This window comes from Dama dama, chromosome 11 (assembly GCF_033118175.1).
Source record: "Dama dama isolate Ldn47 chromosome 11, ASM3311817v1, whole genome shotgun sequence".
NCBI lineage: Eukaryota > Metazoa > Chordata > Mammalia > Artiodactyla > Cervidae > Dama > Dama dama.
In genome coordinates, this window is record NC_083691.1 from 74940902 (window position 1) to 74968504 (window position 27603).

General features: G+C 44.5%; 1 protein-coding gene across 1 annotated transcript; it reads left to right on the plus strand.

The window, feature by feature from the left end:
- Positions 1-153: 153 nt before the first annotated feature.
- Positions 154-24156, plus strand: ATP6V1E2 (ATPase H+ transporting V1 subunit E2). The gene is made up of 2 exons (XM_061156298.1): positions 154-247; positions 23307-24156. The coding sequence occupies exon 2, from the start codon at positions 23315-23317 to the stop codon at positions 23993-23995; it is 681 nt and encodes a 226-aa protein (XP_061012281.1). The 5' UTR covers positions 154-247; positions 23307-23314; the 3' UTR covers positions 23996-24156.
- The last annotated feature ends 3447 nt before the right edge of the window (positions 24157-27603 follow it).

Genomic DNA, 27603 nt, shown 5'->3' on the forward strand with positions numbered 1-27603 from the left:
CCGCGCCGGGCCGGGGCCCCCTCCCCGCTGGGCCCCGGAGGAGGGCGGGCCCAGGCGCCTCCCCCGATTGCGGGCAGCCAGCCTCGCGCCCCCGCCCGCCCGCCCGCCCGCCGGCTAGCTCCAGAGCCCCGCGCCCCGCCCGCAGCCGCCGCTCTGCCCTGCCGGCTCACCCTAGCTTGGCTCCGCGCGAGGGCTGCGGGGAGGGGGCGTGGAGGAGGAGCCGAGGAGCAGCGTAGCGGGGAGGAAGGTGAGACTGGGGGAGGGGGGCCGAGAGACCCGCGCTGGGGCGGAGCCGAGGGCTCCTCGCGAAAGTGTCTGCAGCGCCCAGAAGCGTCCCAAGGCCCCGAAGCTGGGAGAAGACGTGGAGCCCTCTTGGGGGACCACGACGACTTTTATGATGACGCAATAGTCGTGCAAAATTATTCATATATATTTAAACTCCACCCGGAAGGCAGGATCCATTCTATTACCCTCTAAATGCACAATAGAACTAGAAATCGGGAAGGAAGAAGGGCCATGAGAGTTTGAAAAAAAAAAAAAATTTTTTTTTTTCAGGCGCACGGGGGGTGACGGTGAGCTGTAAAGTAGGAACTCCTACATTGAGACTTGGTTTCCACTCCTTCCCCTCCACCAACCCAACCCATGCTGTCCACATCAGAGCTTGAATCATTTGCTCTGAAACTGGTGACTAAGGGAGTTACAGCATCTTGAACCACTGACGCACTCTCCACCTCCCCCAACTAGCCAGAAAAGGTAGACTGGGAGACTCCGGATGCTGCGGGTGTACCTGTGCTCCCCCTAGAGGCGACATCTCTGAGGCCCCTTTACAGTCCCAGTATCCCTCGAAGGTGTTAGGTTGGGATCCCTGAGGAGTGATACACCCCAGAGCTCAAAGACGTGGCCAGTGAGCCAGGCGACAACCCCTGCCCTCCCGCCTGGACGAAGCTTGGAAACACCCATCTGTTCACTGGCCAAAAGTGCTACTTCTAAGTTTAGGCCTTGGAGGAGAGGGGAGGGGGGGATGATACACTCCACGTTGACACCACACCCTCCCTCCCCTTGCTGACGCGAGATAAATCGCTTCCTGTCATCAGTTCACAGGATCAGAAAACGCTGTGTTGAGAGGCACAGCAGAGGTCAAACACACGGTCTCCCTGAGATCTCTCTCAGATTGTGGGTAAGCAAATTGAGATGCAGACAGGTGAAGTGGTTATCCCAAAGGTCTCCACCTCTTTCCAGCATTCAGGTTCTGGGAACACACCGCGGGAAATGCTCAGTTAGTTATGTCCTCACACCATGCTTCCGAGGCCTCAACTCTCACATCCCAAATCTGATTTCCACTGTCCTGAAAGACATACTGGCTTTTCAGAAGTTCCCTGTGGAGTCACACCGGATGTCTCACCAGACCCCTGCGTCGTGTTTGAGTGTGCCCGCTGCTTTAGATTATGCAGGCAATCTGAAAGACACTTTGTATGTACTGAATGATGGGTTAAAGAAAGCAGTTTGGTGTCTGGAAGTCAGATCTCAGCTCTGCCACTTCTTTCTAGAGGGGAAGAAAGGAGGACTTACCTCCTTTGCCTGCAGGACCACTTCTTCAGGCAGCACTTGCTGGGACGAGAATTCTGAAAGGAGTCTATTGAGAGAGGTTAAGGAGCTACTGCATACTGTCAGCCGAGAGAGGTCGTTTGGTTCCAACTCTGACAGTAGTCAATCCTAAAGGAAATCAACCTGAATATTCACTGGAATGACTGATGCTGAAGCTGAAACTCCAATGCTTTGGCCACCCGATGTGAAGAGCTGACTCACTGGAAAAGACCCTGATGCTGAGAAAGACTGAAGGCAAGAGGAGAAGGGGACAGCAGAGGATGAGATGATTGGACTCAATGGACAGGAGTTTGAGTAAGCTCCGGGAGTTGGTGATGAACAGCGAAGCCTGGCAGGCTGCAGTCCGTGGGGTCGCAATAAGTCAGACATGACTGAGCAACTGACTGACTGACAGTGGTTAGCAGTGTGACCTTGAGCATGCCTCCCCTCTTCTCGGGACCTCAGGTTTCTCATCTATAAATGTGAGCTCATCCATAGGGTGTGATCAAGGCTCACCTTTGACAGCTCTAGAGCTCTTCACAACATGCTCTGAAAGATCCTGGTAGAGGCTTTGGGCCAGTTGCTAGAGACATGGGGAAGGCTTTTATGAGGAACAACGAGGTCTGTCCCAGGACTGGGAGGATGGACGCTTCCTCCATTCAAGACTCCAGCCTCTCAGTCCTTTTGCTGCTTTTCACAAGGGCAGATACTTACTGGCGAGCCGGGGAGCTGGATGATTAGCTCTAGAACCTTGACAGATGGAAGAGTCTCCAGGTTCTGGATCCTTTGGGAGAAGTTCTGGGAATATTTGGACATTCCAAGTGGGGAACTGAAGTCAGATGAATCATGCAATGGTGACTTCACTGATGATGGTGACCTCATCCCTTTGGCCCATAGAAAAGCCAAAACAGACTGCCAGGAGTACTTCAACCAAAGGGTTGATTCCACCAGTTGTATATGGAGTAGGAGGCAGAGGGGAGTATTATCCCAGATGCCCAGGTCAGCCCACTGATAGGTTAGCTAGAAGAACCAAACAGATCTCAACAGATAAGTACTATATAATGTGTTCAGTGCTGTGGTAGGGAATGAAGAACAGTCTTTGGGAAGTGCTGGGAGGCTGTTAGTACCTAGCTCTGGGTGTGCAGAAGGGTGTCATTGGCCTGGGGTTTAATAGGCTAATAGGAGTAAGATAAGATAAGAATGCCTGGGAAAAGCAGCAAGAAGGAACAGCACACAACTTCTTGGGAATGGTGAGCCATGTAGGGTGGACAGAATGCAGGATTAGTGGTGTGAAAGAACTGGTTTGTGTTCAATTGAGAACTGTGTGATACTACCAGGCCATGGGCCTCTGGATACCATGTTAAGGGCATGCAGGGCCAACCTGGGCTGGGCAGTCTGTGCACTGCACAAGGCAAAGAGAAATATGATACCCAGAAAGGCCCACATGATACCCGCAAAGCCATGACCCTGGCCTAAGACTGTGTACATGGGAAGAAGGGGTACTTTTTTCTTATCACAGAGGCAACTTCTGCTTATCGAACCTGTGCCTGTGGGGTGGCATCCACCCACAGAGGGACATCTTTTTCTATTTGTTATTGTTGTTTATTCACTAAGTCGTGTCAGACTCTTTGAGACCCTGTGGACTGCAGCACGCCTGGCTTCCCTGTCCTTCATTATCTCCCAGAGTTTGCTCAAACTCACGTTCATCAAGTTGGTGATGCCATCCAACCATCTCATCCCCTGTCATCCCCTTCTCCTCCTGTCTTCAGTGAGTCGGCTCAGGGTCTTTTTCCAATGAGTCATTTCTTTGCATCAGGTGGCCAAAGTATTGGAGCTTCAGCTTCAGCATCAGTCCTTCTAATGAATATTCAGGGTTGATTTCTTTTAGGATCGACTGGTTTGATCTCCTTGCTATCCAGACAAAGGAACTAGCTAGGTAAACAGTGGCTCTGGGAGTAAGGATGTGATGAAGGGAGGAAAGGAGGATTTGCTGTGAGCTGTCACTGTGTACTGTGCCCAGGCACTGTCCTGGGTGTTTGCTGCTCATTTCATAGGTCATCCTATTACACCCCCAAAATAACCATACAAGATAAAATTCATAGAGAATATCTATTGGCTTCTCTATCCAAAACAACACCCTTTGCTTGTGTTACATGCTCTTTCTATGAGCATGTGGTTTGTTTTCTTTTTCTTTTAGAAAACATTTACCTATTGATTTATTTGGCTGCTTCAGGTCTTAGTTGCGGCATGCAGGATCTTTTAGTTGTGGCATGCAATCAAACAAACCCAGGCTCCCTGCATTGGGAGCATGGAGCCTTAACCCCTGGACCACCAGGGACGTTCCAATCATATGGTTAAATGGTAGATGCCCTCTTCTTACACATCCTGTCCTTGATTAGCCCTGGGCACCTGACACAAGATGGGATGACCAGAACCCTTCTTGAGAAGTTTGAATTTGGGATTCAAAACTGGTACTAACTAAACTGGAAGATAAGAGCCTAAAGGTAGTGGGTCATTCCTGCTTCATGTTTCAGACATTTGCAAAATAGTCAACCCAAGGAAATGAAGCAACAACACACAGAGAGACAAATGGAGAGAGATGCTCTCCACCTGTCCCCCTGAAAAGTGGCAGGGATGACACAGGATATTTGTGAGTTCCTGATTCTGGGTATCCCTGAAACTCTGTTGTATACTCCTGGGCTTCAGTTGGTCACTTAATAAGTCCTCCCTTCTTTTTTGCCTAGACGGTGTAGATTGGTTTTCTGTCACTGGTAACTAAAGGAATCTTGTCTATGATAGTATTCTCACTACAGTCAAGATAGATGATGTGCAGAGAAATTAAGACATTTACTCAAAGTCATGTAGCTGCTAAGTGGCAGAGCTAGCTTTCAAAAGGATTGGTCTGAGCTCATGTTATTTCCCGTGTTCCCCAGGAAGGAGGCATTAAAAGTTTTCAGTTGGAAATGACAAGTTTAGAGCTATCTTTTGAGATGATCACTCTGGGAGTGGTGTAGAACATGGATTTAGAGGGGACCCAAGTGAAGGCAGAGAAAGTGAGGAGGAGAGAGGTCATGAAGGTCTGGATCAGGCTTGGCTGTGAAAATGAAGAGGAAGCAGGATGTTTAGATGACCAAGTTCACAGGGCTTGGTAACACAGAGAAGGGCTGGGATACTCTGAGGTGTCTATCTTATGATTCCATTGACATATCCCTTCTCTCTCTTCCTTTTAAATCTTCTCTGTTTTATCCTCTTTACTTCTTTAGGTTTCTTCCTAACTTTTCAAAATTTACCAGTCTCCTCTTGGTGACTAAACATGTGACCCACTGCCTAAATCAAGCTGAGAGGAGAACTCCAAAAGGACACCAAATTTCTAAAATGTATTCACTTTCTGTCATTTTGCTTGTGTCCCTTCACATTTACTCAGAAATGGACAACTGGATTCTAGTAGATCATTTGGTGTCATGACACTTTGGGTTTCAAGTAATAGGAAAGTCAGCCCCAAATGGTTTCAACAGCACAGGGAGTGTATGGACTTCTTTGATTGAAACAACTAGAAGTAGCTCAGGCTTCAAGTATGGCTTGATCAAGACCCTGAAACTATTTTTTTCCTGCACTTCTCTCAGTTTTTCTCTTCTCTCTGGGTCAGCATCCTACTTAGGTTGCTTTCACTCTTGAAGACAAAATGGTTATACCAGGTCCAGGCATTACCTCCCATATACCACACTGCCCAGCAGGAGAGAGAGCTTCTCTTGACTCACTTAATACACAAAACTCTTGGACTTCCTCTCATCAGATTAGCTGAGTTCATCACGGTGGCCAGCAGAATGTCAGATGCTCATTGCCTTAGGCCTGGGCTACTGGCTGTCCCGGAAACCACTGCTGGGACGGGGGCTTGGAACTATCCTTATTAGGCCTGTCAGGGCCCACCCCAAGGCCAGAGTTTTATTCCCCCTCAATTGTTTCTTGCACAGTGGACAGCAGACATAGGGATAATATATGCTGAGGAGGCAACCAATAATACCTATTACCTCCGGATTGTTGACAACAGTCAAAGTTTCAAGGTCTCCCCAAGCTATACTAGAAATAAAGAAAAAGTAAATTTCAAGGGAAGAGGGAGGTGAGAAGGATCCAAGTCATATCTATGATTTGTTTTAAATTTCAGTCAGTTGATTTGTCAGTACATGAATCCAGGCTTGGTGTGAGTCCCTAATTCTTGGCTGATAGTAGGTACTCCTTTCCCCCTTCAAACTTTCTTCTTAGAGTTATTGGCAAGGAGGTAAAATGGTAATCATTCTTTTATCTGGTCCCTTCTGCTCTTTTATTTATTTGGCTGCAGTTGGTCTTAGTTGTAGCACACTGGATCTTTGATCTTTATCACAGCCCTCAGGATCTTTAGTTGGCAGTATGTGGGATCTAGTTCCCTGACCAGGGATTGAACCTGGGCCCCCTGCATTGGAAGCCCAGAGTCTTAGCCACTGAACCACCAAGAAAGCCCCTCCTCTGCTCTTCAATTATGCTTCTTTCCTCCATACTTGCCCAGTCTCTTCAGACTGCCGCCTCTTCACTCCCCAGGGCTCTCCTGCTTCCCAGACTCTACCTGCCCACCTTTTTAGCATCACACTGTGTGCCATACCTATTCCTCTTTTTCTTCCTACCACTAAGACCTCCCATCTGCATCCTTTTCTCTTAGGGCTCAGATGTAATGTATTATACAATTTTTTTTAGCTGAGATGTTAATGACTTAAACACTGCAGCAATTTCTTAAAGGTCACTGGTTCCTGATGATCAGGATGACTTAAAAAATCCAATACATCTGGCTCACTTGGTTTCATTAGTTATGTTTCTAGAATACATCTAGATCTCTTTTTTTTTTTCCAGCTCGTTACATGCCAGAAACTCAGGAGTAAATCCCAGCCTCTGAGAATTTTAGCTCAAGCACCCTTAATAATGTTTTTCCATCTTTATTTCTAACCATCTTTTGCTGCAGCCTAGGTCAGGAGACCAGTCATTATAACAGATGGAATTGCCACCATTGTTGAATCATAGAAAAGGACACTCCTTAGAGGCTGCTGGTACGGAATACCTCTATGATCTGGGAGTGGCCACCTCCTGTAAGATCCAAAGGAGGCTGGATCATAGATCCATCTTCCAGAAATGAAATTAATGATTTTATTCTAGGCTTCAGTTCTAACAGTGCCAGAAAAAGATCCAAGGTTTGTTGATGATTGTTTTTCCATAGTGGATCCTGTGGTCACTGAGTGTTATAAGCACATTTTGAATTTTGGGAATCTTCCACTTTGTAAGTCTTGGTGGGAAGGAAAAGATCACCCTTGTGGAAGCTGTTACAGACTCTTGCTTTCCCTGTCAGACTCAAGAGATGGAGTGACTACAGTTAAATACAGAACGCACTCTTGCAGCTTTGGTGCTGGGTCCACAACTCGGTGCTGAATACAGGAAGTGGCACATAGGGTGGGTGGTGGTGTTGGTTGTGGTGTAATTGAGTTCCTAGTGCAGAAGTGACTACTGTATACACTATCTAGAATTTGTCGGCAGCAACAATACCAGAAGTGGTTTTCTCATCGGAGCAGGTCCAGAGGCATATGTTGGGTGTGGTTCCTGTAAAGATAGTCCTGAGCAGCTTTTCTAAGTTAAGTCAAGTCACTCAGTCGTGTCCGACTCTTTGCGACCCCTTGGACTGTAGCCCACCAGGCTCCTCCGTCCATGGGATTCTCCAGGCAAGAATACTGGAGTGGGTTGCCATTTCACTATCCTGTGAGCCATTCATGATCCTTAAAATTTCCTTTTCTGTTTTGTTAACCACGTCCAGCTTCTTTTCCTCACAACCACAGCCTCCTGAGAAGACATTGGAGGACTGGATTGCTGTATTCAATGTGCTTCATGCAGTGTGAGCAGAGATTCCAACTTCTACCATACCCAAATCCCTGTTTTCAGATATTGAATGTAACACAGGACTGTGATTTTTGAAAGAAAGGAACAAATGAGGGAAACTCTACTATTACCCTTTCTGCTGGAAATATTTTCTGAATCGCAGTGCACAGTTGAAACAAAGCTGACCTTAGTGGTCTTGCTGAGTTGAGGAGACTTTTCAAGACTGAGTACCAGAGAGGAGGAAGTATTCTCTTGAGTCTGTTGCTTATGCTAAGTTGCTCGTTGTTCAGTTGCTAAGTGGTGTCCGACTCTGTGAACCCATGAACTGCAGCATGCCAGGCTTCCCTGTCCTTCACTGTCTCCCAGAGTTTGCCCAAACTCTTATCCACTGAGTCGGTGATACCATCCAACGATCGCATCATCTGTTGCTCCCTTCTCCTCCCGTCCTCAATATTTCCCAGCATCAGGGTCTTTTTCCAACAAGGCAGCTCTTCGAATCAGATGGCCAAAGTATCGGACCTTCAGTTTCAGCATCAATCCTTCCAATGAATATTCAGTGTTGATTTCCTTTAGGATTGACTGGTTTGATCTCCTTGTTGTCCAGAGGACTCTCAAGAGTCTTCTCCGCACCACAGTTTGAAAGCATCACTTCTTCAGCACTCAGCCTTCTTTATGGTCCAACTCTCACATGACTACTGGAAATAGTATAGCTTTGACTATATGGGCCTTTTTCGGCCGAGTGATATCTCTGCTTTTTAGTATGCTATCTAGGTTCATCACTTTTCTTCCAAGGTGCAAGTGTCTTTTAATTTTATGGCTGCAGTCACGTGTCTCCAGTGACTTTGGACCCCAAGAAAAAAACATCTGTCACTGTTGCCACTCATGTGCAGACACAGAGTGAAACGCCACAGGGAGTTAAATTCTTATTGAGCTCTATGTTCCAAGTACGTGGGTGAAACAGGAGAAGGTCTCTCCCTGGGGCAACCACTGCAGCATCTCTTCACATTCCTCTCTCCTCCATCTGAAAAAGAGCTGCAGATCCCTAGGATTGTGACAGTCTATACAGAAGACTCTTTCCTCACTATCCATCCATTTGTCTGTGAGTCCAACAGATAATGCTTAAATGTTATGTACTGGACTCTGTTGTTGTTCAGTCACTAAGTTGTGTCCGATTCTTTGCGACCACATGAACTGCAGCACACCAGGCTTTCCTGTCCTTCACTGTCTCCTAGAGTTTGGTTAAACTCATGTTCATTGAGTCGGTGATGCCATCCAACCGTCTCTTCCTCTGTCGCCTCCTTCTCCTCCTGCCCTCAATCTTTCCTAGCATCAGAGTCTTTTCCAGTGAGTCAGCTCTTTGCATCAGGTGGCTTGGAGCTTCAGCTTCAGCATCAGCATCAATCCTTCCAGAGAATATGCAGGGTTGATTCCCGAGCACAGAGGGTGTCAGAAAGAGCATTTTTCCCAACTATGTCATATGGAAGTCCCTGTGAACGTGAGGGACACAGTTGAGTGGATACACTCTCTTCCTTGCAAGCCAGTAGCTTCCCTGCTTCTGGGCTTGAGCTGTGTCTCTTAGCAGAGGTGAAGCCTGTCAGGACCTATAGCAGCAAGCGTTAAGTCAATACTAGAAGAGCATTTGGCATCTGAATGCATCCCCTGAACTGGGGACTGGTAGCAAACATTGCTCCTAATGTTCCTAAACAAGCAAAGCATCTGCTCTTTCTAGGCTGTCCCTGACTGTGGCCCACCAGCTGGAGACTTGGCCAGCCGGCTCCCCAGGAAAAACTTGTGTCCTGGGGCTCCTGGATGACCTCAAGACCACCCTCCACTTGCCTGGAGGCTTTCTAGAGTTCTGACTGCTGACCTGTACCTACCTCAAGGCAGCTTGAGGTTCTGGGAAGGGCAGGATGATTGGGGTGGTGTTTTATGAATGAGGACACCTGTGGTTCACCTAGCATTTAACACAGCTTCGTAACTCCTCACCGCATTTGGCTTTCACAGAATTCCTCATTAACATCTTTTCTGTAAACAGATGAGGCTTTGTGTCTTTATCCAGAGGGAATTCAAACAGATTGTGAGCCTTTATTCAGATCACCCAGCCTATGAGTGGCATCAGGATTGAATCTTTTACCTCTGATACTCCATCCATAGCACTTATGACACCAGTTATGGCCCATGGGGGCATCCAGGGCAGAGAGAGGCCTCTTCAGGGGCAGCCTGGTTCCTACCCTCAGTTACCATCCCATGATGTCCTGTGACCGCCCAGCCCCTGGGGGCATGCTCAGTAGATATTAGCCATGTAAATTGCTCATGCTTCCCAGGTGGCTCAGTGATAGACTCTGCCTGCCAATGCAGGAAGACACAGGAGACGCAGGTTCAACCCCTGAGTCAGAAAGACTCCCTGGAGGAAGAAATGGCAACCCACTCCAGCATTCTTGCCTGGAAAATTCAATGGACAGAGGAGCCTGGCAGGCTACAGTACGTGGGCTCACAAAAAAATTGGATACGACCGAGTGACCATGCTCCTCATACATCATGTAGCCAGAATCTCAGACCACTTCCACCCACCCCCATCCCCACCTACAAGAGACGTGTTTTGGGGATGAATACTTTCATAAATCGATTGAGGGAGAATTTCTAGGGTCTGCTTGAGTGACACTGGTTGCTTTCTAAGGAGGTTGGATTCAATTAACTTGAGGTCAGAGTTTTTTGTTGTTGTTTTGTTTTTGAAACTAGTATTTATTTTGCTGCACCAGGTCTTAGTTGTAGTATGTGGGATCTAGTTCCCTGACCAGGAATCAAACCCAGGTCCCCTGCGTTGGGAGCACAGAGTTTAGCCACTAGACCATTAGGAAAGCCTGGAGGTCACTGTTGTTCAAATGTTTTGTATGTTAAATCACAGTTAACAAATACATTTTCATCATGCACCAGAATACGTATGTACGTATGCATCATATATATGACAAAAATTTGACAAACACACTTAAGCTCACTACCTGTAATGAATTTTGGATTTTCTATTCCTTTCGGTTTCACAGCCCACACTTTGAAAAACCCTATCTAGGAGCTTTGTTTGCTGGCTGGCTGGCTACCTGGCTGGCAGCTGGAGTGCTCAGGACCACAAAGTGATAAGAACTCCTACAACTAAACAACAAAAACAACCTGACTTTTAAAATGGGCCTGAATAGACATTAATCCAAAGAAAATACACAAATGCCCAATAAGCACATGAAAAGATGTTCAGCATCACTAATCATTAGGAAAATGCAAATCAAAACTATAATGAGTACCACCTCACAACCATTAGAAAGGCTTTTGTCAAAAACACAGAAAATAACAAATACTGGTGAAGATGTGGGGAAATTGAAACCCTTGTTGCATTGCTGGTGGGAATATAAAATGGTGGAGCCATTGTAGAAAATGGCACAGTTTCCTCTAAAGAGTAGAGCATTGCCATGTGATCTAGCAACTCCCTTTCTAGGTAAATACCTATAATAATTGAAGGCAACGACTGGAACAGATATTTGTACACCCACACTCAGAGGAATGTTATTCATAATAGCAGAAAGGTAGATGAAACCCAAATGCCACTGACGACTGAGCAAAATGTGATAGGTACATAGAATGAAATGTTATTCAGCCTTACAAAGGAAGGAAATTCTGACAAGTGCTACAACATGGATAAACCTTGAATACATTTTGCTAAGTGAAATAAGTCAGTCACAAAGGACAAATGATTCCACTTACAAGAGGTTTCAAGAGTGGTCAACTCTAGAAAAATGAGCGTCAAAGAACTGATGCTTTTGAACTGTGATGTTGAAAACTCTTGAGAGTCCCTTTGACTGCAAGGAGATCAAACCAGTCATTCTTAAAGGAAATCAGTCCTGAATATTCATTGGAATGACTGATGCTGAAGCTGAAACTCCAATACTTTGGCCACCTGATGTGAAGAACTGACTCCTTGGAAGAGATCCTGGTGCTGGGAAAGACTGAAGGCAGGAGGAGAAGGGGATGACAGAGGATGAGGTGGTTGGGTGGCATCACCGACTTGATGGACTTGAGTTTGAGCATGCTCCGGGAGTTGGTGTTGGACAGGGAAGCCTGGTGTGCTGCAGTCCACGGGGTTGCAAAGAGTCAGACATGCCTAAGCAACTGAACTGAACTGAACTGAGGGTGGCCAAATGCATAGAAACTCAAAGTAGCGTGGTCGTTGCCAGGAAATGTGGGAGGAAGGAATGAAGAGTTAGTGTTTGATGGGTACAGCATTCTGGAGATGATTGGTGATGTCTGTCACCCAACAATGTGAATGTATTTAATGCCACTGAACATTACTTAGTGGTTAAAATGACAAAGATTTGTTACGTATATTTTACCATAATAAGACAAAGAAAAAAGATAAAAGGATTTTACTTTTCAAATGGGATTTCCAGCTTCTCTAAAATATGAGAACTTGTGCCCCCAAGTCCCCATTTCCAAAAGACTCAGAAGCCTGGGCCCTTTAGGCAGGGATGAAATGGAGGGGTTTTGTTTTGGAGGTGGGGGGAGCCACCACTGAAAACCTTCAGCCATGCAACTTTGTAGCACATTGCTCTTGGGGAGAACTTGACTCCTTTGAAGTAACCTTCCTGCAGATGTGTGAAAAGGAGACACTAAGTTGTGAATTCTTAAGGTACATTATTTGGGGAAGAAATATCTCTGACCCTCCCTGGGTCTCTCCTTTATATTACCTGCCTGCCTCTTGTGGGCACTAGCTTTCTCCAGTCCCAGCCACAGCCTGCTTTGCCCCTGGGATGGAGTTCTTGGATGAAAACTGTATGTGTCCCCTTAGTTATCAGCAACTGAGGCAGAGATAAAGCTTTGTGGACACTTCTGATTTCCTCTCTGGGGGGACAGGTCTTTTAATTCCTCTCCTTTAATTCCAAACCAGATGAACTCCCTGGCTGTTGCTTTCTCTACCCCCAGCTGGCTCTGGAAGGAGCAGGGTGCTTCACACCTGCTTTTCCACATCTTCACACTGAGTTGAGCAGCTCAGCCCTGTGGGTGGAGCTTCGGCAGGTGCTGCCGGGGCCAGACCGAGTCTTCAAACCTGCCAGCTCTTGTACCACATCTCCTTCCACCCCAAGCCTCTGTTCTCATGTTCTTGTCCAAGCCCTCATCCATGCAGTCTCGACCTGGCGTTTACCTAAAGCCAGACTCTCCAGCTTTCACCACCACCAGGCTAATCTTTCTAAACCCGGGTTTGGCCAAGTTACATCCCTACTCAAAACCTTTAATGGGTCTCCTTAGCCTCATATCCCAGCCCTCAGTCTGACATTTCAAATCTTCCCCAATTGAGCTCCGACTTTCTAGACATTGCTCACTCCCACTGCCACTGGAGGCCTGTCTGCTGCTGCTGATCCAATCTGTTCTCTGCGCTCAGACCTCCTACACATTCCCAGCACAGTGCCTCTGCCCACAGCGTTCTCCCTGTCTAAGCACTCTCACTTTCTCTTCCTGCTTCTCAAAAGTATCTGTCCTTCAATGCCCATCTGTGCTTCTCCCTCCTAGGTTGACCCTTTGCCCAGAGGGCCACTCCTTCTACTGAAGTCTGCAGTCACTCAGCTTGTGTCTTCTTTCTCTTATTCCTTCCTATGTTGGGTCCAGGTACCTTTCCATGTTTCTGAGCCAGAGTCCTTCTGGAAACCCCAAGGCATTGCTTCGAGTCAGGTATCCCTAACAACTTGATTGATTCTTATCTATTTGGAAAACCCTCCTTCATGAATACTACCAACTTGCTACCTTTTCCAAGTGGTGGTGATGGTTTAGTCACTAAGTTGTGTGTGACTCTTGTGACCGCATGGACTGTAGCCTGCCATGTTCCTCTGTCCATGGGGTTCTCAAGGCAAGAATACTGGAATGGCTTCTCCAGAGCATCTTCCCGACCCAGAGATAGAACCTGGGTCTCTTACATTGCAAGTGGATTCTTTACCGATTGAGCTACCAGGGAAGTGACCTTCATCTAAAGCATTTGTTGTCACTAATGATGTGTCTCAAACCATAGTTTAATGGTTGCAGAGCAATTTATTATAAAAGAGCCCATGGTGAACTTGGGAGGGGGGCGTTTAGGCATTGGATCCCTTCATTTGCTTTGCCCTTTTTTTTTTTTTAATTTTTACTGTATATTTATTTGGCCATGTCAGGCCTTAGTTGTGGCATGTGGGATCTTTAACTGCAGTGTATGGGATCTAGTTCCCTGATCTGGGATAGAACCCTGGCCCCCTGCATTGGGAGCTTGGAGTCTTAGCCAGTGGACCACCAGCGAAGTCCTCACCTAGCTGTCTTGGAGCTGCTGATTGCTCACAGGCCACCCTGTAGTGTGACTTCTTGTTGATCTGTTGGTCCCCCCCGATGACATCATGGGCTTGGGAGGCAGGGCTGGTGTTTGCTTGTTCTCTGTCTCTAGTGCCTACGTAGTGCCTGGCATGTAGTAGATGTTCAGCAAATATTTGTCCAAAGACAGAAAAAGGGACACCCCCTTTCCACATATTAAGTATTTTAACCATCCCCCCCCCCAAGAAGTCCTTATTTTTCTAAATTTCCTCACCCACTTCCTGGGCCCTGCAAGTTGCCCCATGCACCCTCCGGTTGCTCACTCTGTCATCTCTAAGTGTCTGGAGGCCCTGATTTGATGCTGCTTGTCTTTAAACCAGGGAGCCCAGACCTGGACACATGACCCCTCAGACTTACAAATCCCAGCTGGAATGAGGAACAGTGGCATCAGGGTCTGGACAGGGCTGCAGGTTGACAGACACATTTGGCCCCCCAAGCATGCCTACCTCCCCTCCTCCCTCTCGTGATGACGAGGATTCTCCAAGGTGCACACCGGCTCCTGTAGGTGAGGACTGGCAAAGAGAGGTTTCCAAGCCCACACGTCCTCTAAGAACACCTCCCATGCCTATGAATACAAAATCATCAGTTTTGAAATGTCTTCTTGCCCAAGATCATAAGGAGGGGTTTCTGGGGTGCTGGTAATGTCCTTGTGCTTGACCTGGGTGCTGGTTACTGCATATTTGCCTCATAATAATTCATTAAGCTATATACTTTTCTGAATGTGTGTTATAATTCACGATTAAAAAAAAAGCACTCCCCCCACCCCAGCCTCAAGTCTTTAATCCAATCAATTCATGTTTAACGAGTGCCTGTCTGCATCCAACCCCTGCTAGAGAAGGAGATTTTTGTCCTCAAGGAATTTCCTGGAGGAAGCAAGGTAACTGGAGCATCAGAAGACTGTGAATTATATCTGGAAAATAGGCCATGCTGTCATTTTGAGGAGTCCAGAGGTCAAGGAGGTAGTGGGACTCACACTGGGCCGAAGATGTAGATGTGATTTAGTTAAGTTGAGAGAAGCAGAGGAAGGCTCTTTAGCGGAGGGAACTGTGTGGTCACAAGCTACATGAGTTAGGTAGGGCTGAGCCTGCTGTGTCTTGGGGGGCAGTGAAGAAACCTCGGTATTGAATAGTTTATGGGAGTAAGACTTTCTTGAGAGCTCTAGGTGATGTCCCCTACCAAGCATGGGCAGGACAGATGCCACTTACAGTGCAAGCCTGCCTCGTGGGACGGGAGAGTCCTGTGCCCTTGTGCAAGAGCAGACATGTATGTTTCATATTTCTTAGCTCCTTTTCATTGTTTTGTTTGAGCCACAGACTCATGTGAGTTCATAATCCCCATCCCAGACAGACTGGGAGTTACATCAGCCAGATGCATTATATGGGCAGCTGTGTTCCTGTGGAGACACTTGCTCAATCCCTGACTTCTAGCCTTGCCCCACCCTGCAGCTGCTTTCAAGTCCCAGCACCGAGAGACTGATTAGAAGTGGGAGTCCCAGAGGAGGTAGGAGAACTCAGGACTGCAGTTTCAGGGACTGTTACAGGCTGTGAGGTGACTCCACCTCACCCCCAGCCCAAGAGCCCTGAAATTCCGGGACTTCGCCTCCCATCATCAAGGATATGGCTGGCCACCTGAGACGAATTTTATGCTGTGAAGTGCTGGGAGGTTCTCAAGCTTCTTGCAGGGCTACTAAGTTTAATACAATGAAGCAAGACTAGGATGTGTTTCTACTTACTTTTGAGAATGGAAATCAAAGCAGTCATAAGTACTCTGTACATACACAGAGTGACGATGATGAGGCTTAAAGCAGAGGAGAATAGCTAGTTATAAAGTGGTAGCAGTAGTAAGAGTGATGCTGATGACGACGGTCACTGCCAAGCATGACGATTAACTGTGTGCTTAGCATTATGCTAAACACTCACTTCTTTCATTTAAGCCTCACAGTAATCCTATGATGTGCATGCTATTATTATTTCCATTATACAGATGAGGAAACTGAGCCTTCAAGGCAAGAGCTGTTTCCCCGAAGTCATACAAATGTTAAGTGTAGAACTAGGATCTCAATTCCAGCAATCTTACTCCAGAGCTCATACTCGGAAGCCAGTGATGCCCCCTTTAAGCCCTGTCTGGACTTGGAGAGGATGTCTTCGCTTGTGGACTGGAGCATGCCAGCGCCTGTGGCCACTGTGCCCCTCTTAGAGACGATCTGGCACATTTTGTTTGCCCTGGTTTCTCACTAGACAACTTTTGCATTTGGCTTCCCATGTGACTCACATACAGAAAAGAGGGCCATGACCTGCCAGCTTGACGGCTGTATTTTTCATTAGTAAATTAGTAAACTGGCTGCCTGGGTTCACACACGTATCTGTTTCTGATGGTTTGGTTAAGGTGAGTGCCCCCCCACCCCCCAGAGTTGAAGCCCACCGTGTGCTAACTTAATTGAGATTCTGGGCGTGCAAGCATAGCCCCCAGCCCAGGCCTGTGTGCCAGGGAAATTCCTCTTGGCCTCCTTTTGGCTGGCTTGGCTCGCCTTCTCCAGTGACAGCCTGGCTCTTCCGATCCGAGCTGCCAGGTCAGACTGAGAGGGTCGTCTGCAGAAAGAGGGAAGCAACAGTGCCAGGTTCCAGTGGGTGTTCCAAGTTCCACATTCCGCCTGCAGACGCTCGGCGCCAGAGAAAGGCTGGCCCTTGGCAGGGGGGCTGGTAAGGATTTGTCTGGTACATTTTTTCCTCTACACACTTAGCCTGCGACTTCCTGTGTCTCCCGCTCTCTGTCTTTCATTCACAGTGGCTCTCAAAGCTGGTGATCAGCAGGGTTACCCAGAGAACCTTAAAAAAAATTTAATGGACTTGTCTTATTTAGGAACAGAGAATGTTTTTCTCTGTTTACAAAAGCGCAGTTTAAGGAAAATTACATCCTAAAATAATGGAGAATGGATGGGCTAAATTATTTTCGTTTTAACTTCCGATGACAGTTTGCAAAGTTGAACCCAAAGTCTTGGTCTTTGTCACGAACATGGGTGTGTTTTTCCAACAAGCTTGGTGAGTGGTACATCTTTCTGGGACAGCATTCTTTTATTTTTTTCTTTCAATTAAAAAAAAAAAAAAACAGGTAACATAAAGTCTACCCTCTTAACAAAAAACGTAAGTGTACAGTACAGTACTAGCTATATACGCATTGTTTAGCCGATTTCTAGGACTTTTTCATCTTGCATGATTGAAACTCTATACCCATTAAACAGTAACTTCCTAATTCCCCTCCACTTAGCCCCTGGAAACCATCATTATACTTTCTGCTTCTGTGAATTCGATTACTTAAGATACCTCATTTAAGTGTAATCATGTAGTCTTTTTCCTGTGACTGACTTTTCACATTGCATATTAATGTCCTCAAGGTTCATCTATGATATAGCATAACAGAATTTCCTTGTCATATTAAGGCAAAATAATATTTCATTGAATGTATATACAACATTTCCTTTATCCATCCAATCATCAATAGACATTTAAGTTGCTTCTACCTCTTGGTTATTGTGAGTAAAGCTCCAGTGAACATGGGGATGCAAATATCTCTTTTGAGATCCTATTTTCAATTCTTTTGGGTAAATATCCAGAGGTGAAATTGTTGGATTATATGGGATTCTTTAATCCATTTTGAGTTGATTTCTGTGTAAGATAAGGGTCCAATTTAATTCTTTTGCCTGAGGATATTTAGTTTTCCTAGTACCATTTGTTAAAGAGATTGTCCTTTCCCCATTGTGTAGTCATGGCACCCTTGTTGAAGATCATTTTATTGTGCTTGTGTGGGTTTATTTCTAGGATCTGTATCCTGTTATATTGGTCTCTCTATCAGTACTATACTGTTTTGATTACTATAGGTTTGTAATATATTTTGAAGTTAGGGGTGTGAAGCCTCCAGCTTTGTTCTCTTTCAAGACTGTTTTTGCTATGAAGGATTCCTTGTGGTTTCATATTAATTTTAGGGTTGTTTTTTCTATTTCTTAAAAAAATGCCATTGGGCATTTGATAGAGATCACATTGAATCTGTAGATCAATTTGAGTAGTATGAACAGTATGAAGTCTTCTAATGAACATAGGTTATCTTTCCATTTATTTGTGTTATTAAATTCTTCCAACAGTAATTTGTAGTTTTTAGTGTTCAAGTGTTTAGCTTCTTTGGTATAATTTAGTAACGGTATTTTGTTCTTTTTGATGACATTGTAATTGGAATTGTTTTCTTAATTTTCTTTTTGGATTATTCATTTTAATATTATAGAAACAATTGATTTTTGTATGTTGATCTTATATGTTTCCAATTTTGATGTCTTTCTCTTGTCTAATTGCTGTAACTAGGACTTCCAATTCTATGTGGAATAAAAGGGGCAAGAGTGGGCATCCTTGCCTTATTCCTGATGTTAGAAAAATAGCTTTCAGTTTTTTACTGTTGAGTATGAATGATGTTGTATGTTAAGTCGATTCAGTCGTGTCCGGCTCTTTGCGACCCCATGAACCATAGCCCCCCAGGCTTCTCTGTCCATGGGATTCTGTAGGCAAGAATATTGGAATGGGTTGCCATTTCCTTCTCTAGGGGATTTTCCCGACCCAGGGATTGAACTCATGTCCGTTATGTCCCCTACATTACAGGCAGGTTCTTTACCACTAGCACCACCTGGGAAGCCAAGTGAATGATGTTAGTTGTGCACTTTTCATATATGACCTGCATTATATTGAGGTAATTTGATTCTATTCCTACTTTGCTGGTTGTTTTTTTATCATGAAAGGGTGTCTAACTTTCTCAAATGCCTTTTCTGCATCTATTGAAATGATCATATGATTTTATCTTTCATTCTATTAATGTGGTATATTGCACTGATTGATTTTTGCATGTTGAATGATCATTTGTATCATCATTGATTTTTATATGTTGAACCATCCTTGCATTCTAGGGATAAATCCCACTTGGTCATAGTGTATAATTCTTCTAACGTGCTCTTGAATTTAGTTTGCTAATATTTTGTTGAGGATTTTTACATCTGTGTTCATCAAGAATATTGGGCTTCAGTTTTCTTTTCTTGTAGTGTCTTTGGCTTTGTTATCAGGGTAATTATTGTTGTTCAGTTGCTCAGTCATGTCCAACACTTTGTGACCCCATGGACTGCAGCACACCAGGCTTCTCTGTCCTTCACCATCTCCCCAAGCTTGCTCAAACTCATGTCCCTTGAGTCAGTGATGCGATCCAACCATCTCATCCTCTGTCATCCCCTTCTCCTCCTGCCTTCAATCTTTCCCACCTTCAGGGTCTTTTCCAGTGAGTCAGTTCTTCTCATCAGGTGGCCAGAATATTGGAGCTTCAGCTTCAGTCCCTCCAATGAATATTCAGGGTTGATTTCCTTTAGGATTGACTGGTTGGATCTCCTTGCAGTCCAAGGGACTCTCAAGAGTCTTCTCTAACACCACAGTTCAAAAGCACCAATTGTTTGGTGCTCAGCTTTCTTTATGATGGTCTAGCTCTCACATCCATACATGACTACTGGAAAAGCCATAGCTTTGACTATATGGACCTTTGTTGGCAAAGTGCTTTTTAATATGCTGTCTAGGTTTGTCATAGCTTTTCTTCCTAGGAGCAACCATCTTTTAATTTCATGGTTGCAGTCACTGTCTGCAGTGATTTTTGGAGTCCAAGAAAAAATGCTGACCTCTTAAAGTGAATTTGGAGGTGCTCCCTCCTCTTCCATTTTTTGGAAGAGTTTGCAAGGAGTTGACATTAATTTTTAAATTTTTTTTGGTAGGGTTCTCCTTTGAAGTTATCTGGTCCTGGGGTTTTTTCATTGGGAGATTTTGATTACTGATTCAGTCTCCTTACTTGTTATAGCTATGTTCAGATTTTCTATTTATATTTAGTCTTGGTAGGTTGTATGTATCTCGGAATTTATCCATGTCTTTTAGATTTTCCAATTTGTTGGTATATGGTTGTTCATAGTAATCTCTTATAATCCTTTTTATTTCTGTGGCACCACTAGTAATGTTTCCTCTTTCATTTTTTATTTTACTTGAGTCTTCTCTTTTTTTCTTAGTCTAACTAAAAGTTGTCAGTTTTATCATTTCAAAAGCTCTTAGTTTTATTGATTCCACCCCCTCCCCCCATTTTTCTATTTCATTTATTTTTGCCCTAATTTTTATTATTTCCTTCTGCTAACTTTGGGCTTAGTTTTTGTTTTCCTAGTTCCTTAAATGTATAAAATTAGGCTGCTTATTTGAAATTTTTCTTCTTTTTTAAAAAAATATTCATTTTCTTTTTGGCTGTGCTGGGTCTTTGTTGCTGTGAGCAGGCTTTCTCTAGTTGCAGTGTGCAGGCTTCTCATTGTGTTGGCTTCTCTGGTTGTGGAGCACAGTCTCCAGAGAGTGCAGACTTCAGTAGTTGTGGTGCACCGGCTTAAGTCGTCATGAGGCATGTGGAATCTTCCTGAACCAGGGATTAAACCTGTGTCTCCTGCATTGACAGGCAGTTTCTTAACCATTGGACCACTAGGGCAGTCCTTTCTTCTTTTTAATTGTAGGCTTGTAACACTATAAACTTCTTTCTCAACACTTTGCTACACTTCTTTGCTACATCCCAAGTTTTGGTATGTTGTATTTCATTTTCGTTTGTCTCAATATTTTCTAATTTCCCTTTTGATGTCTTCTTTGAGCTATTGGTTGTTCAAGGGCATTTTAATTTCCACGTATTTGTGAAATGTCCATTTTTCCTTCTGCTACTGATTTCTAGTTTCATTCCATTGTGGTCAGAAAAGATGCTTGGTATGATTTCAGTCTTTTTCAGTTTGTTGAGACTTGGTTTGTGACCTAACATGTAATCTGTGCTGGAGAATGTTAAAATTGTGCTTGAGAAAAATGTGTATTTTGCTGCTGTTCGTGGAATATTTTGCTATGTCTGTTAGGTCTGTTTGATCTATATCATTGTTAAAGTCCTCTGTTTCCTTGTTGATCTTCTCTCTGGATATTTTATTCATTATTGAAAATGGGATATTGAACTCTCTTACTATTATTGTGTTTCTGTCTGTTACTCTTCAGTCCTGTCAATGTTTACTTCGTGTATTTGGGTAGTCTGATGTTGGGTACATATCTATTTATAGCTATTATATCTTCTTGTTGAATTGACCTTTATTATTATAAAATGTCTTTCTTTTACTCTTATGACAGTTTTTTACATGAAGTATATTTTATGTAACTTAAGTACGGCCATTCCTGCTCTCTTTTGGTTACCATTTGCACAGACTATCTTTCTCTGTCTTTTCACTTGAAAGTAAAAGGATATGTGTTTCACAGCCTATGTGTGTTCTTAAAGTGAGTCTCTTGTAGATAGCATATGATTGGATCCTGTTTTGTTTTTAATTTCATTTAGCCACTCTATAGCTTTTGATTATGGAGTTTAATCTATTTACATTTAAAATAATGCTTATAAAAGAAAGATGTGCTATTTCCAGTTTGTTCATTGTTTTCTGTCTGTCTTCTAGCATTTTTTGTCCCTCTCTTGCTGTCTCCGTGTTTCACTGATTTGTTTTAGGGACATGATATGGTTACTTTGTCAGTTTTGTTTGTGAGTCTGGATGTCCATTGCCTTCCTTAGACTTGGGGAGTTTGGAGTCATTCTTTCTTCAAATAATCTTTCTGCTCCTTTCTTTCTTTATCCTCACCTTCTGGGACTTCCACAGTGCGTATATTAATCCATTTGATGGTGTTCCATATGTCCCTAGACTTTCTTCACTGAAAAAAAATTTGCTTCTCCAACCATAATGGATAATTTCAAATGGCCTATCTTTGAATTTGCTGATTATTTCTTCTCCATAATCAAGTCTGTTGTTGAACACCTCTAGTGAATTTTACAATTCAGCTATTATATTCTTTAGCTTCAAATTTTCTGTTAGGTTCTTTTTAATATTTTCTGTCTCTTTATTGCTAGTCTTATTTTTTCATATGTCATTTTAAAATTTTCATGTATCATTTGCCTGGGCTCATTAAGCATCCCAGAGAGTCTTTATTTTTCTTTTCCATTATGGTTTATTACAGAATATTGAAAATAGTTGCCTATGCTATACAATAGGACCTTGTTGTTTAACCATGTTATATATAATAGTTTGCATCTGCTAGTCCCAAACTCCCAATCCAGCCCTCCCCTGCATCCCATCCACCTTAGCAGCCACAAGTTTGTTCTCTGTGTCTGTGAGTTTGTTTCTTTTTTGTAGATAAGTTCATTTGTGTCATATTTTAGAATCCACAGATAAATTATATATATGATATTTGTCTTTCTCTTTCTGACTTACTTTGTTTAGCATGATAATTTCTAAGTCCATCCATATAGCTGCAAATGGCATTATTTCATTCTTTATTATGACTAATATTCCATTGTATATATGTGTGTGTGAATATATATATATACCACATCTTTTTTCCATGCATCTGTTCATGGACATTTAGATTGTTTCCATGTCTTGGCTTTTGTGAATAATGCTGAAATGAACATAGAGTTGCAGGTATCTTTTCACATTACAGTTTTGTTTGGATGTATGCCCAGGAGTGGGATTGCTGGATCATCTGGCAACTCTAGTTTTTTTAAGAACCTCCATACTGTTCTTCACGGTGACTGCACTGCTTTACAGTCCCACCAACAGTGTAGGAGGGCCCAGAGAGACTTAAAGATATAGATTCCCACCCAGACCCTACTGGCAGAGATTCTAATTCAGTATTCTGGAGTGGGGCCTGGAAAGCTGAATTCCTGAAAGGTCCACAGGTGATTTATATGTACATCTAGGTTTGGAAACCACTTCCAGTTAAAGGATTACCATCAAGCTCTCCCACCTCCACTTCTCTCCAGGATGCCACCATCTGCCCACAAGTATTGTGTCTCTTCGTATCATTTGAGGCACTAAAGATATTTCTTTTTCTAGGGAACCTTCCTGGATTGAATCCTGTTTAACCACAAGTTTCTTATGACTGCCCCAGCCCTCACCAACCTGAAATGGGCCTACACTTTCCATTTTTGTATTAATTTGACCTTTCCATTCTCTCCACTTGTTATCTGTGATTGAGCCATTGCTGGCTAGAAATCTTTTGTCTCGATCATCTCATATTATTTGATGGCAAAAAGGTGGTGAGTGTAGTAGAAATGGACTCTGGGAACCCAAGTTTGAGTCTGATTCTACTAGGGTATGACCTTGGACAAGTTGCTTTCCCTGTCTGAACTTCAGTTTCCTCATCTGTGAAATGAGTTGTGAATAAATGGTCTCCGTGATCCTTCCCTTTGGACCCTACATCTATCCTTCCTCCCCTCGGATCCTAACTCTATCCTTCCTCCCCTCATACACTCCACAGCTCAGAAAGTGGAGCTCCGGAAACACACCTGAAATTCTGCCCAAAGTCAGAGAAACCAGTGGGTCCACCAGTTCTCCCTCTTACCTCCCTTTCCAGGAGCAGCCATGGCCCTGAGTGATTTCGATGTGCAAAAGCAGATTAAGCACATGATGGCTTTCATTGAGCAGGAAGCCAATGAGAAGGCAGAAGAAATAGATGCCAAGGCTGAGGAAGAGTTCAACATTGAGAAAGGACGCCTTGTGCAAACCCAACGACTGACGATTATAGAGTATTATGAGAAGAAAGAGAAGCAGATAGAGCAGCAGAAGAAAATCCAGATGTCTGCCTTGAGGAATCAGGCAAGGCTGAAAGTCCTGCGAGCCCGAAATGACCTCATCTCAGAGTTGCTGAATGATGCAAAGCTGAGGCTCAGCCGAATGGTGACAGACCAAAAATTTTACCAGGGGCTCCTGGATAAACTAGTGCTCCAGGGTCTGCTCCGACTGCTGGAGCCTGTGATGATTGTACGCTGCAAGCCACAGGACCACCTCCTGGTGGAGGCTGCAGTGCAGAGAGCCGTCCCCCAGTACACCACAGTCTCCCACAGATGTGTGGAAGTGCAAGTCGACAGAGAGGTGCAACTGGCTACAGACACAATTGGAGGTGTGGAGGTCTACAGTAGCGATCAGAGAATAATGGTTTCTAATACTCTGGAAAGCCGACTGGATCTCTTAGCCCAGCAAAAGATGCCAGAAATACGAAAGGCCTTGTTTGGAGCCAATGACAGCAGGAAGTTTTTTGTATAAGCCTCTGGAAAGTGAAGCTCCTGTTGAACTCCTAAGCCATAAAAGCATAACTCATTAGGGCAAAGCAAACTGGTAATATCTCCTCCTCTGTTTTGCTCTGGAATTAGTCTGTTTTTATGAAATACTCTCTGACTAGCTAAAGGCATTATACTTTGGAATAAAGCCTGACTTAATGCTTATAAATCTGATTCCATTTTATCTATACATTCTAGAGCTCCTGGTCAATTCTACAGTCTGGGCTGAAAGAAGTAGAGACATCTACATGGTCGCAAAGAGGGGGACATGACTGAAGCGACTTAGCATGCATGCCCACACAAAACTCTTTTTCTTGTGTAGAGGGTCAACTTCATGGGTGTATAATGAGTGCAGTCACACAGAGCTCCATGCTCAGAATTGCCCAGCAGTTGGGGTCTACGACAGAAGATGAGATGGTTGGATGGTGTCACCGACTCAATGGACATGAGTCTGAGTAAGCTCCAGGGGTTGGTGATGGACAGGGAGGCCTGGTGTGCTGCAGACCATGGTGTCACAAAGGGTCGGACACAACTGAGTGACCGAACTGAACTGAAGTGGGGTCTAATGCTCTGTAGCTAACCGTATTGAAGTTCTTAATTTTATCTTTGTATGTGTGATTTATAAGTGAAGTCCAGTAGGACTTCAGTGCATGTGCCAGGGGCTTGGGCCCTGGCTCATGTGTGCAAGTACTAACTCTTGAAGTCTACGCATCTCTCTGGGATGGGTTCTTGACCACCCACTTCTCAGCTCCCTGGTACTCCAAGATCCTGCCTTCCTCTCCCTCAACCAGTGAACACTAGTGCCCTCTGCCCCTGGTTAGGGCCCAGTGTATGCAGGGAAGGTCTGTATCCTTCATAGAAGCTTACGGCTGGATGTAACGGTGGCCATCTCTGCCCCAGGTTGGCAGCTCCATGGCACATCCAGCAGGCAACTTGGTGAGCATGGGTTTCTTACCCACCAGATACCGAGCACATCTCAGTGTGGAGGTAATGACCCTGGGATTCACCTGCCTACTGTGAATTGGATCAGCCAGCTTATTGGAATGGGAGATTCGTGGCCTGACTTCCCTGACACTTGGCACAACACATAGATCTGGAGACTGGTGGGAAGGAGGGCATAACATTTGTTAGGGTTGCTGGACCTGAGTCTCAGGGTGGGACTTTCAGAAGCTTATGAGGGTCTGTACTTGCCTTGTAAAGTGTCCTGTGCCTGGTGGAGTCCTCCATTAGACAACTCAGTGCACGGGGGAACTTGGGCTCATCTCATCTCTTATTGCCAGTTGGATGCATCTTCTGGGAGAAGCCAAGAAATACAGTCATTTTGGTGATTCTCCATATGGGCATTGAACAATATAAAGGTAAATTATAAGATTCATGCTAAGTATTTTGTACTGTAATTTTTATTTACCAAGACATTAAATAGCAAATAAACACCATGACAAGCTGAAAGAGAGACTGGAGAAATAAGTAAAAAGCTTTATAAGTATTTCTGTGCCTTTAACTGTACTTTGGGCTTCTCTGATAGCTCAGTTGGTAAAGAATCCGCCTGCAATGCAGGAGACCCTGGTTAAATTTCTGCATCAGGAAGATCCACTGGAGAATGAATAGGCTACCCACTCCAGTATTCTTGGGCTTCCCGTGTGGCTCAGCTGGTAAAGAATCTGCCAGCAATGCAGGAGACCTAGGTTCGATCCCTGGATTGGGAAGATTCTCTGGAGAAGGGAAAGGCTACCCACTCCAGTAGCATGGCCTGGAGAATTCCATGGACTACAGTCCATGGAGTTGCAAAGAGTCAGACACAACTGAGCGACTTTCACTCACTCAACTGTAATTTAAAATAAAAAAAAGTTTTTAACTTATTTTTTGTCTGTGGTATATCTTCATTGCTGCATTTGAGGGCTGCTTTCTAGTTGCAGTACGCAGGCTTCAGTAGTTGAAGAGCACAGGCTCAAGTGCACAGGCTCAGTAGTTGCAGCATGTGGGCTTAGTTGCCCCGTGGCATGTGAGATCTTCCCAGACCATGGATTGAACCCATGTCTCCTGCATTGCAAGGTGGATTCTTAACCACAGGACCACCAGGGAAGCCCTAATATACTTTTGAACAAAGGATCCCACAGTTTCATTTTACATTAGGCACCATAAATTATGCAGCTGGTTCTGCCTCTGTATGGTGATTTAAAGTCTAATTTATGCCTGAGTATGATTTTTGTATTAAAATAGAAGCTTTTTGAAGAAAAGAACCCTCGAGATATTCTACCAAGGGCAAAACTTGGCTTGTGTGGTCAGGAATTTGTAAGTAACAGAAATCCCATGAAGCTCAAAAACAGAATAGGAGGCAGGCTATCCATAAACAGGGTCACCTCACAGAAGCTTGGGACAGGCATCCGTCATAGTCTCAGGGGACAGCAAAACCGAGTATCAGAAAGCTTTATGAAGTCCTCTAGATGGTTACTTCATTCTCCTTTTTAAAAGAATGACATTTTACCGTCCATTTTAGGTGGTAGAGTTTGCATTCCCCATACACTTTATATCCCAGACTCTACATGATGTAGGCTTCCCTGGTGGCTCAGTGATAAAGAATCTGCCTGCAATGCAGGAGATGCAAGTTTGATCTCTGGTTCAGGAAGATCCCTGCAGAAGGGCATGGCAACCCGCTCCAGTATTCTTGCCTGGAGCACCTCCATGGACAGAGAAGCCTGGAGGGATCCACCGGGTCGCAAAAAGTCAGACACGACTCAGCAACTAAGCATGCATGCACTACATGTTGTAGTTTCAGAAACAAATTTGCTTTTCTTAGAGTCACTTCCTCTTTTCTGAGAAGGAGTCCGTTTGGCCCAGCTCAGATCAGATGTCCGTCTCCAGTCCAGTTGATGTCTGGGGTCAGTTCTATGAAAAAAGGGTGTCTTTGTTAGCTGGACAGACTCCTTAAAAGATGTCATCTTTGTGGGCCCTTTTGAATTGCAAACTCAGTCATTCATTGAAAATTTTCTGAATGCCAGGAATGAGCCAGGCACTGCGCTGGCTGCTCGGCTGCAAAGAATACCATCTGGCCCTGTTCTTTCACTAGTTACAGACACGTTCACAGATGATAACTTGGTGATGAAACAATGCAGAAGTGCCGTATACAGCATGCTGTGGAAATACGGTAGTAGGTGGAAGGAGAGGGTCACAGAAGGCTCTGGGGTGTTGGCAGTTGAACTGGGAAAAAGAACTTCAGGTAAAGGTGGGAGTGATGGGTGGGGAGAGCATTTGGAAAGTCCCTGACATGTGTAAAAGCAAATTATATTTGAGAACCTGTGTGTAGTTCAGTGTGATGGAGTGTGGGAGTGACAGGAAGTGACATGGATGAGGCTGAAAAGATGGACGGAGCCTGATTACATGGTGCTGTGTGCCCTGCTCAGGAATTAGATGAAATCAGGTAGGTGAGGCAGGGTGTAGGTGATGAGGGGTCATTGAAGGACTTTATTTATTTTAAATATTTGACAGAGCTGCGTGGCATGCGAGATCTTAGTTCCCTCACCAGGCATTGAACCCACGCCCTCTGCACTGGAAGGGTCTTAACCACTGGTCCGCCAGGGAAATCCCAGAGAGCTG

Coding starts and splice junctions, on each gene's coding strand:
- ATP6V1E2 (XM_061156298.1), top strand. CDS start 23,315: ATGGCCCTGAGTGATTTCGATGTGCAAAAGCAGATTAAGCACATGATG.